Source organism: Rattus rattus, chromosome 3 (genome assembly GCF_011064425.1).
Source record: "Rattus rattus isolate New Zealand chromosome 3, Rrattus_CSIRO_v1, whole genome shotgun sequence".
In the NCBI taxonomy this organism is placed as follows: domain Eukaryota; kingdom Metazoa; phylum Chordata; class Mammalia; order Rodentia; family Muridae; genus Rattus; species Rattus rattus.
Genome location: NC_046156.1, coordinates 197,064,474 through 197,075,407, shown reverse-complemented (window position 1 = coordinate 197,075,407; position 10,934 = coordinate 197,064,474). Strand labels below are relative to the sequence as shown.

General features: G+C 47.6%; 1 protein-coding gene across 1 annotated transcript; it reads right to left on the bottom strand.

Annotated features, from left to right (window-relative positions):
- Nucleotides 1–1,814: 1,814 nt before the first annotated feature.
- On the bottom strand, nucleotides 1,815–10,568 carry LOC116897248 (microtubule-associated protein 1B-like). The gene is made up of 2 exons (XM_032898978.1): nucleotides 10,255–10,568; nucleotides 1,815–1,950 (listed from the first exon to the last, which is right to left on the bottom strand). The coding sequence occupies exons 1-2, from the start codon at nucleotides 10,436–10,438 to the stop codon at nucleotides 1,826–1,828; spliced, it is 309 nt and encodes a 102-aa protein (XP_032754869.1). The 5' UTR covers nucleotides 10,439–10,568; the 3' UTR covers nucleotides 1,815–1,825.
- Nucleotides 10,569–10,934: the final 366 nt, after the last annotated feature.

Sequence of the window (10,934 nt, the reverse complement as noted above, 5' to 3'; positions counted from 1 at the left end):
AACTTCAAGAATTTTTTGTTCTCGGACATTTTAGATAAGGAATACTCAGCCCAGTTTGGCTTAGAGAACTTCATGACTCCTCCACAGGGGCACTACTGCCTTGGCTCTGCTGAGAGGGAAGCTGGGTCCTGCACAGCCTGAAAGGGGCAGTCCTAACATTAACCCACTCGAAGCTGACTGTAGTGCTAAGGGTGCTGTATGTCCAGAAGCCAGTCCCCTAGCCCAGCACTGAGCACGGCACCGGCATCGCTAGATAGGTGACCCATTCTTAACGCAGGTGACAGCAGGAAGAGGGAGGGGCGGGGTCTACCAGGCTAACGTGGCATTTTAGGGAGATGTCTCCTTTTAGTCTCCAAGCTAGGCCTTTAGCCTGGAAAGAGTTAATTCTTCAGCAGTTTTCCTTTCGACTTTTCATTTTGCAATACACATTTGTCATCATTGGAAGGCAACCCAAATACGAATGTATACAATGAAAGCCACATGTGTATAAAAGAAAGGAGGGGGAGAAAAGTCTTACAAAATAGAAAGCCAGAACGACCTACAGAGAAGTGACAGAAACTTGGCGCTGACTCATTGAAGCAAACTCACTTGTTGGCAATGGGCACTTATCTTCTGTGAGGTGGTTACAGAGATTTGTGAAAAAAAAAAAAAAAAAAAAAAACCACAATAATGACCAGAGCAAACACCTTAAGCTGTACCTAGCCTTTAGTAAATTATATCACGATCCTCCCTAGATAACCTCCCCCCTACCCCAATCCCCACCCGCCTCATCCACCATCTTCTCTACGTTTTTATTAACGCATTCAGTTCTCTGCTGGACAGCTACAGTAGAGGGACACTGAAAGGGATGGGTTTTATTCTATTCTCAAAGTCAAAAGGAAAAAGCAGGTGGAGGTGCCCAGGGCTAAATCACCCAGTTAAGATCGAGTCCTGGGGGCATTTACATTCTGCACAAGTGGTTTTGAATCTCTGTGCACATGAGTAGTGGAATATGATCTAGTCACGTAAGAGAGACCGACCTTCATGCCTGACGTTGTGTCAATGCCAATAAGAACTCAGAGAAGAGAGGCATATATCCAGGAAACTCTTGATTTCACAGAAGAGTCAAATGAGAGTCAAGAAATAAAATTAGTTTCATTTCAATGGTAACTCTTTTGAGAGATACACCTGGGTTTAGAGAGTTCAGGACCCAGAAGCTGAACTCTTATGCCCAAAGGGAACCAGATGGGAGAAGTGCAGAGCTTACAGAGGAGGAAAAGCTGAATCTGCATGAACCATCACCAAAGCCTGGTGATGGGACACATCCTCATGGTGGGGGGGGGGAATCAACTTTATCTGTGACCAATGTTTGTATCCTTACCTTCGATTCTCTTATTCTGAAAGAAAGGCTGTTTTCACAGCAGAGTGGGACATCGGGTTCCTCCCCACACTAAGGAGCTGAAAAACATCTTTTGTGTCTGAAATACCATGTGTCCTTTTTTCTTTTTAGAGAAGGGAGTTAGAGGATCGTAGAAGCACCCAGTCTACTCAGAGCTTGGAGTAAAATTAAGATTGAAGTATTCTATAATCCCTTGAGGTCAGAGTATAATTGAGGCCAAACGGGAAAATACCCAAGACTTGAAAACCTCTCATAAGAACCCACACCATAAATACTCCCCATGGTGATCACTTAAATTCTACTTTTTTGGGTTGTGGCTGCTGGCTCAAGTCAGTGAAATAAACAAATACAAAGAACTCGCTAGCAGTGAGAGGAAAAGTTTTGCTTTACAGCCCAGGCAAAGTTTCCCAGCTGACAGTCACGTCCCTCATCCTGTCAAGAGCGGGGCTAACACCAAGCAGAAGCCTCACCTGGGACTTCAGGAGAGAACCTCGCGGAGTGTCGAGACACGAAAAGTTTGAGTTCTTGGTCCAAGTTGCACTCGATCAGGTTTGTGTCCCACGATCGGATCCCTGTGGAGGAAAAGGAAGACAGTTGGCAGGCTTCCTGTGAGTCCTCTCAGAGTGGTTTGGAAAGCATCCCCCACGGACGTTTCCCGGGCCTTTCTCTGGGGGGTTTCTTGGCTAGCGGTGGATGCCCACAAATGGAAAAGGGAAGGTCTACCTCTCATAAAATGTAAGTGTGGCAGGGCTGGAGGCAAGGAAGACGACAGTTCTGGCTTAGAGGGTCCAGACTACCACTCGATTCTTCAGACTCCACTACTAAGTGGCCAGTGTCAGATGCAGATGGGACGGGCAGCCTCCATTCAAGCGTTGGTCCGTTTCCCAAAGGATGCTCTTGCCGTGCGCGTGTGCGACTGACTTCTCCCATTTACTTGTTTTTGACCTTGGTTTCTTAATCTCCCTCCCCCCATATCAATCCCAAATCATGTGATCTTTGATAAGCACATAGAACTCAAGGTTTGGACTAGGAGTTGTATCAGTCATTTATTTTTAGTAAGCTTGTCAGGAAGTGTCTTTAATTCACAATTGTTGAGTTATACTGATTTTTTTTTTTAATCCAGGAGAAGTTTTTATACTTGATAAAACTCTGGTAGTTTGGGAGTGGGCATGAACTTCCTTGCATGAGCCTGGAAGGAACCATCGAGGACCAGAGTAACCCACAGTCAAGAATCAGATTCCTTGTGGTTTCCGGTACTGGCCCTACCTTCTCAGGCTCTTCTTTCTCCTCCTTGCCTCCCCTCAACTGTAGGGAGATCTCAGAGAGAATGCAGAGAACATTGGGTTACGAGAACCCTGGACAGAAGCCAGGGAAGCTGTGAGCCACAGAGGCCTAGGTAACATCTGTGTGTGTGTGTGTGTGTGTGTGTGTGTGTGTGTGTGTGTGTGTGTGTGTGTGTGCGTGTGTGTGTATGTGTGTATTCACATGTATGTATACCTGGGCTCATGTGTATGTGCGTTCGCATGTATGTGCTTAGACTTCGCCCAACAGACTGCTCATGATGGGGCCAGTACCTAGCACCACCCTCAATGGTTAGAAACCAACTTCTGAGCCAACAAATACTTAGTATCAAACTCCTAGGGGAGAGGCTCAAGCCTCTGCAACCGAAGGTGTATCTCTAACCAAAAAGCCAATAATCGATTGATCGAATGATTGATTAGTGTTTGTGCCATCAGCCTAGAGGGTTTACAGGGCAGTGTGTGAAACCCACCTCTAAATCCTTAATGTCTGCCTCCATTTACCAGCACTATGTTCTTATCTTAGGGACAACCCTTTGCGTCATACGTATAATAAATCTGTATAACGCATATCTTAAGTATATGTAATGTCTTGATTAAAGATACAGACCTTGGGTTGGGGGATTTAGCTCAGTGGTAGAGCGCTTGCCTGGGAAGCGCAAGGCCCTGGGTTTGGTCCCCAGCTCCGGAAAAAAGAACCAAAAAAAAAAAAAAAAAAAAAAAAAAAAAAGATACAGACCTTTTAAAAGATTGTAGAGCTCAGTTCACTATACATGAAAAGATATCTTCAAAATCATTCTCTCTCTCTCTCTCTCCCCCCCCCTCTCTCTCTCTCTCATTTTTATTTATTTATTTCTTTGAGACAAGGTCTTACTACATGGCCAAACCAGCCTAGAACTTGTTCTAACTAGATCAGGTGGCCTTGAAATTGTAACTCTGATGCCCGGGGCATCTAGGTTGGTGGACAAAGACCTTTTCCATCGGAGGAACCTTCTCAAACAGCTGCGTGCCCCTTTGACAGAGGGAGACTTTCTCATAGGAATAGCGGGAAAGACTCAGATAAGAAAGGGTTAACGCTCCTAAGGAGAGGCTAAATTATAAGGGAAAATTTTATGAGTCTCCCTGGCAACATTAAATGGCCTCAGTTTGCATTTGTGCTAATGGAATATTTAAATTTTAACAAGAAAGGCATGTTGAGAGTTTGTGGGTCTTTTTAGTGGAGAAATGATAAATGGCTTCTTTTTGTTCCCCACAGAGCTTGACAGGTTGAGAGGTCTGAATTCATTAGAATATTTTACTTCAACATATACACTCTATACTAGCCTCTGTGCGCAAAGCCATTGAGTTCCTGTTGGAGCGAGCGGCTTAATTGGAACCGTTGATGGAGCTCCATTTTGTCTTCTGGCGTGTCAAGCCAGGTCAGTAAGTTACTAACGAGACATATGTATTTAAATTAAATTCATACTATTTTTCCATCTTTGTTCTAGGCAACGTCTAAATGGCTACATTATTTGAATGACTTTGTCAGGGGTTAGGCACCCACTTGCTCCTGCATTGGCATTTGCCGTTTCCTCCTTGTTGCAACGCCAGTGCGACGCCAGTGGTGAATTGTTCACTTTATATTAATTTATGCCTCTTACATTTATAATTTGACATTAGAAAAAATGCTAAACTTTTTTTAAAAAAAATCCATTGAGTTGATTTTTTTAATCAAACCAGCAGACAGTTGGTAAAAATAACTTCCGGCGTGTAAATTGCCAATGAAAGGAAAAACATTCAAGGTTCTCTCTTTCTAGGAGAGCAGTTTCCAGTCAAAATATTTCTTAGGAATGTATGATTGGTGCTGCGGTTTATAAAATAAAGACTATTTAGACTCCCTGGTTACTTGGGAATGAAAAATTTGGAGCCTTATCAGTTTTAGAAATAAAACACTTAGTAATGAGTTGTCCCCTTATGCTGGGATATTAGTGGTAAAGAGTTCTCAATGAAGACCAATTGCTTTCGACTGTGTTTCCAGATCTCCCCTTCCTGACTAATTGGGGACCAAAGCTGGAACCCCGATATTGATACAGCTCTTCCTACATTCTCCTCTGGACTTGACAGCTAGAGAGGGGATCCCTGGGTGGTGTTAAGAGGTTCTGAAAGAGATTTCTGAAGTGGGGAAAATATGCTATATCCCTCACCCCCTTTTTCTGATTATCCCCTATTTCTAAGGGCAATCTCTTGATTGAGGTTTTGACTTTGTAGCCACCTAAGAGGACTTCATCCTTACTGGATTACCCAGGGGCTGACAACTGGAGCAGCCGGAGGTAGTAAACCTCTGTGTTTCAAATGCCCGGCTGGGTTCAAGGGGCATCAGGCACAGGAGAATGCGCTGGGCAGCTCCAGGAGCCTGGCTCCGCCCTGGGAGGCAAGCGCCCATCCCCGTGTTCAGGTGGATAGGAAGTATCAGACTATCTTTTCTTTTCTGTTCTCTCACCCCATGTGTTAGTGATGCACAAAGAAGCACGAGTACAGGTGGCTTTTAACAGAAGGAAAAAGAAGGGGAAGGGTATTTCCAAGCAAGTTGGGGTAAGGAAGGAAGATGGACATTATATCCTGGGTCTTCTGGCTCGATTACACAAAGCTTACCCTGATCTTGTAGGAACTTTTGGCTTAATAAAACCAAAAAGCCCCTCTCCTTTAGTGGATGAAAACTGAATATTTCTAACAGAAGCAGTAGACCAAAGGAAAGGAAAGGAAAAATGAATGGACCGCACCGTGCTCACCGATGCACAGACGTTGCACGCACGTGACAGCTACTAGGGCCTTTGACAAGTTATTTTCCCCAATTTGATCGTTCCCTTTTAGAAGCAGGCTTTTGATTATTTTTCATAAATACATGAATGGTCAGCCTATAGCCCTATGATTCTGTTTGGAAAATGACACTAAAAGGTAGCTTGAACCTAGCATAAACCAGAGAAGCAGCTGAACGGAAAACACTAAGAGCCATTTTAGAGAAAAGATTTCTCAGCTTCCCTTTGACCTAACCTTTGGTTTGCTTTTCTCTTTACAAAGCCAGTCGTTTAACGTTCATCACGTATTCGTGTGTAATGGGAACCGTATCTTACACGGACAGAGCACCATTTCAGAGCATGGAAGTGAAAAAAGAAGAACATCTCAAGTCTTAGATAACATCTCAGAACAGAAGCAAAGAGTCATCTATAAGAATCTACTTCCAAATCTAAAAGTTAGACATTACTTTTAAAAGCAAGCCTCGGGGAAGATTTACAGTAAGGCATTGATTCAATGACCTTCTGTTTGAGGACTGACTAGCTTGTGTTTCAGCTATGCTCACAGAGCCCTTAGTGGTAACACCAATTAGGCAGCACAAGCAGAAATCCATCTGCCTCCTGACTTTGGAAGTGTGAAGATGACTATAATAAATGCAACACATTCTAGCATCTCTTTATCTCCTACCATATATGGTTTTCACTTTTCTCCTTGCTAGAAGAAAATGAAAATTAAATCCCAAAGTCTTTCTGGATTCTTCATTTTCTTGCCTACAATTTTGGTTAGAACATATTCAGTTAGGTAGCATCAGACTATCATGATAGAACCAGCTTAACTCACACTGAAAGACCGAAGGCTGTGGACATTCCACTCATCTATCTTCTCACCAGCACATCCTGCTTATTCCCCAGGTCTCCTAGAAGGACAGTAGCTTTCTGGTCATAATTCAAAGCATCAGACTGACACTTAACACTTGACATTGGGTGGCTTGGATCCTTTGAAAAGAAGGGCACAAACTGACAGAAACTCATTGTACCATTCTTTAAGTTTCTGTTTCGTGGGTATCGTTGTATAGAGCCTAGATATTAAAATATACTCAGACACCAGCATTTCCCCGAGGATACGGATATCAGGCTGCCTCCACGTCAGGGACAATTAGGGAGGGACAAATGAATCAGTTGGTGGTGTCCGCTCTAGTTTGGAGTCAAGTCCTGTATAACTGCGTCAGTGTAGGTGGGCCAGGGCAAGGGAGCGCTATTGTTTGAAGCTCTGGACATAAAACCTGACTTGGTGCTTTTGGAACGCAGCTGAGCAAATAAGAGCGGCCATGTTTCTTTCTTGGTCTCAAGAAGCACTTAGCATCCACACTGGGGTGTTTTCGGGCCTGATGATTGGCTGCATTATGTACCATCCCTCTGGGGGGGGGTGTCTAGATTTATTTATTTATTTATTCATTAATTCATTTATCTATTATTTATTTATTTATTTATTTATTTATTTGCCTTTCCAGAGTGCTCTGGATAATCAATCAAATGGCAAATATGCCAGACTCCAGGGTCTCGGAGGCTATACAGTGCCTGGGTTTGGATGGGAAAGGAAGAGGAACTAAGGAAGGCTAAGAGATGAGAGAAGCTGTTTTCCCAGCCCTCAGCGAGCTCACAGTCAGAGCTGGAGCCCCCTGGAGCACCTTCTCCTGGCTTCACACGGCATAGCCTGCAGGCACCAACAACAATAGCCATGGCACCATAGTGACCTCTGGAGGAGCCCAGCTGGGAGCTGCCAACTGAAGCAGCAGTGTGCCCTGCCATGGAAACAGCCTGCCGCCCTGTTGCTAAGTCATCCCGAGCTGTCTGCAAAGCTGGGGGACGTAGGATTTTCACTTATCCAGTGTGAGCTGCACCGAGACCCTGGGACCCAGGAGAGCACTCTCTAGAGGATCAGCAACATCTGTTACTACCCTGGAGGAAATGGCTCTGCTCACACACTTGGTTGATTCTTAATGAGATCGATATAACCATTTCAGAAATCCATGCCCAAAAAAAAAGAAAAAAAGAAAAAAAAAGAAAAAGAAAAAGAAAAAGAAAGAAAAGAAAAGAAAAGAGAGAAAAAAATAAAAAGAAAAAAAACTGACCAAATTAGGGAATTAAAAACCAGAAAGCCTGGAGATTGTGAAATGAACGTTAGGGCTGGTGGGTGGGGATTCTAGTAAATGACTCTTTCTTAGCTGGATAATACAGGTATGCTCACTTTGTCAAAATTCAATGAACTGTTCCTCTATGGTTTGTGCTTTTTCCTCTCTCCCTTCCTCCCTCCCTCCCTCCCTCCCTTCCTTCCTTCCTTCCTTCCTTCCTTCCTTCCTTCCTTCCTTCCTTCCTTCCTTCCTTCCTTTTCTTTTCTTTCTTCCTAGTGTCAAGAAGACAAATCTGGATTTTAGGACTAAACGCTAGTAAAGTCAGAATTCCTTGGCTGCATCTATTTTCTCCTCCGACAGAAAGAGGCTTGAATAAACCCTGGAACGGAACACGTACTGGAATGATCAAACCCAGTAACAAAGCGGGAGATAAATGTGGTCGCAAGGTGATGGCTGAGCCACCTCCCTGCACCTAGAGGTGCCCACAAGTGGACGACTTCCCTAAGACAAGGTCTGAAAACTGCCTGTGGAACCTGTGATGTTAGCCTGCTCTCACTCCCATCTCGACCCATAGTGACCTCTGCGGTACCAGTCCTCGTCCTCCTGTCACTGCTTTGCTCCATGACCTTGAGTCTGTCCCTCACTTTTCCTCCCTCACGTCCCAGACCGCAACCTCTAAAAATGGGCGTGATGTTTCCTCTCTTGGCACCACAATGGGTGGGTCTGAAAATTCTGGAGATGAAAAAGCACTTCTTAATGTCCCAGAAATAATAAGTAAAAAATGATTTTAAAACACCTAGCCATTAATCCCCACAATAGCCACACCCAATGTCGATACTTGTGAGTTTTTCCAAGGAGAAAAAATGTGCAAATAAACTAAGTTTGAGAAACAGATCAAAAGCCCATAGTCTGAAAATGAAAGATTACTGAGACGTTCAGAAAAAGCATTCCACTTTTGAAATCTCTTATTCTTGATCTTCCCCCAACCCTCGGATGAAAAATCACCACAGGCTTTCTGCTCACTTTTTTTTTTCTTTTAAGCTGAAAGGGAAAATCCGTGCTTTAAAGTTAAACAAAAGAACCGGGTCTGCAACTCCAGTCCCCACCCTGAAGCCTTTTGTTCTGGGGACAAGTGGCCATTTCCAAATGCAGAGGCAGGTGACAAGCTTTTGTTTATTTATTTATTCATCTAAACCAAAATCATTTCATCCATCTTTTATTGGCGTGAGAGGGAGAGGGAAAGGAGGGCTGCGTGAACGCCCTTTGTCCGCCTCGGGCTGCCGTAGAGACCGCAGTGCGGACTGCACCACGCCCACCAGCCGGTGTCTCCTGGCAGAAACGTTTCAGCACCACCCCAAGAGAATAGAGCGCTCAGGCTGGAGCTATACCCGGACCCGGGGACTTCTGCCAGGGATGAAGTGAAGGGAGGGATGCCGAGGGGGGCGCGGAATAAGGCAGAGGCTAGAGCTGCCCACCAGAGGGTAGGGTGGGGTGGGAGCGCAACAAAAAACGCTCACGGCCAAAGGTGGGCGCAAGGCTCGGGCAGAGCGAGCTCGGTGCCAGCCGGGGGCGCCGCAGTGCGGGGGCAGGTGCGGCTGTCCAGCGCGGGCACTGCGGCAGGCCGGGTGGGGCTGAAGGGCGGGCCGATCGTTGCCCGCCCAAGACTGTGCCCTCCGGGACCCTCCCAGCCCCGCCCAGGGTTTCCCGGGAACCGCTATTGCTGCAGAGCCCGTTCCTGGTGCGCGCAGTAGCCCAGGAGCTGGCCCTACCCTGCCACCCCCTCCTCCCATTCAAGCTATGGCTCCTGAAGCCGAGACTTTTCAAAGAAGCCCATCTCCGCAACCTGGGGTCCCATTGTCCTTTCTGAAAGCTTCAACCAGGACCTCGGGGGCAGGAGCGAGGCCCGGCTTCGTCTAGAAACATAGCGCAGACGGGTTCCGTGCCTGTGTCCTCAGGGGCTTGGGGGGGAGGGGGGAACCGGGCGTGGCCCTGGGACTAGCCTAGTCATTCCCAGTAAAGAAAGGGTCGGGAAGTTTTAAGTCAGAAAAGGCATTCTCCATTCTCAGAGGAGAGAGAGAGAGAGAGAGAGAGAGAGAGAGAGAGAGAGAGAGAGAGAGAGAGAGAGAGAGAGAGAGAGAGAGAGAGTGTGTGTGTGTGTGTGTGTGTGTGTGTGTCTGTGTCTGTGTCAGGGGCGGGGAGCACGAGGTGACTATGATAAAGACGATTCCCATGAGGGCCTTGGCACATGGTGTTTTGACCCCACGATTTCGGGTAAGGGGAGGTGGGCAAGGGCGAGAGCGGAGCTGAAAAGAAGAGGTTTTGCTAGGTTCACCCCCACCCTTTCTCCGCCTGCGGTTGCGGTTTTATTATGGCCTCCGCTCCGCTGACACCTGCATTTCACTGAGCACGAGAGGAGGTGGCCAAGTCGGCGGTGGCCACGGACCCAGCCAGGTGACCCATCCCTCAGGGCTATTATAAAGATCCTCTCTCAGGGTCTCAAATAGAATAATTTAGAAATTATCTCAGAAAAAGAGTCCAGACGGAGTGTGGGAGGTGGCCCGGAGAGGCGTGGGTGCGGGGCGTGCGGGAGAACAAGGTGGCCGTCGCGCCCTGGGTGGGGTCGTGCTGGCGCGTCTCCCCTACTCACGCCCCAGGGGGGCCTCGGGACGGCTTACCCAGCTCGATGTTGCCGATGGCACGCCTCAGGTGCTCTTCGGTCACCGTCTCGCCGACCACCACCAGCAAGTAGAACTTGCTGTCTAGGAAGCGGTGCGACAGGCTGGGCGAGGTGGACGCCGCCGGGTTGCCGATGCTGCCCGATGGCTCCGGCTCGGTGGCTTCCACCACCACGGTCGCCATCCTGCCGGCTCTGCTAAAGCCTGGGAGAAGTGTTCCTCTCCCGCCGCTCCTCTGCTCTGCGGCAGGAGAAAGGATTATCTCCGAAGGTGCTGTCTCCGCTCCGCCCACTGCGTCCCCCCTCCTCCCGGCGCGCGTCGCCTCCCCCTCCGCTCTCTCCCTGCGCGGAAGAGAGGAGCGGGGAGTGAGAGGCCGGGGAGGCGGTGCCGTTTATATGGAGACTAGGCTAGGAGCCTGGGAGGAAGAGGAGGAGGAAAGGACCACCCGGCACGTCCTCGTGGTGGCTGCCTCCACTCCTCCAGCCTTTAGCCCAGGGCTGATGTCATCTGCAGCAAATCATTTCGCCGGCGGCCCGGAAGCTGGAAGGACGAGGTGTGTGGACAATGGTCTGGGCAGGGCCAGGAGCCAGGCTCTGGGGGACCCAAAGAACTCTGCTGCAGCCCCGAGGGGGCATCTGCACCACCACCCTTACATACGCACGCCTTCCTTGCCCCAAACC

Excerpts from the sequence above, each read along its gene's own strand:
- LOC116897248 (XM_032898978.1), bottom strand. The coding sequence starts at position 10,438 with ATGGCGACCGTGGTGGTGGAAGCCACCGAGCCGGAGCCATCGGGCAGC. Across the intron at positions 1,951-10,254 it reads CATCGGCAACATCGAGCTGG|GGATCCGATCGTGGGACACA; the intron begins GTAAGCCGTCCC and ends TTTCCTCCACAG.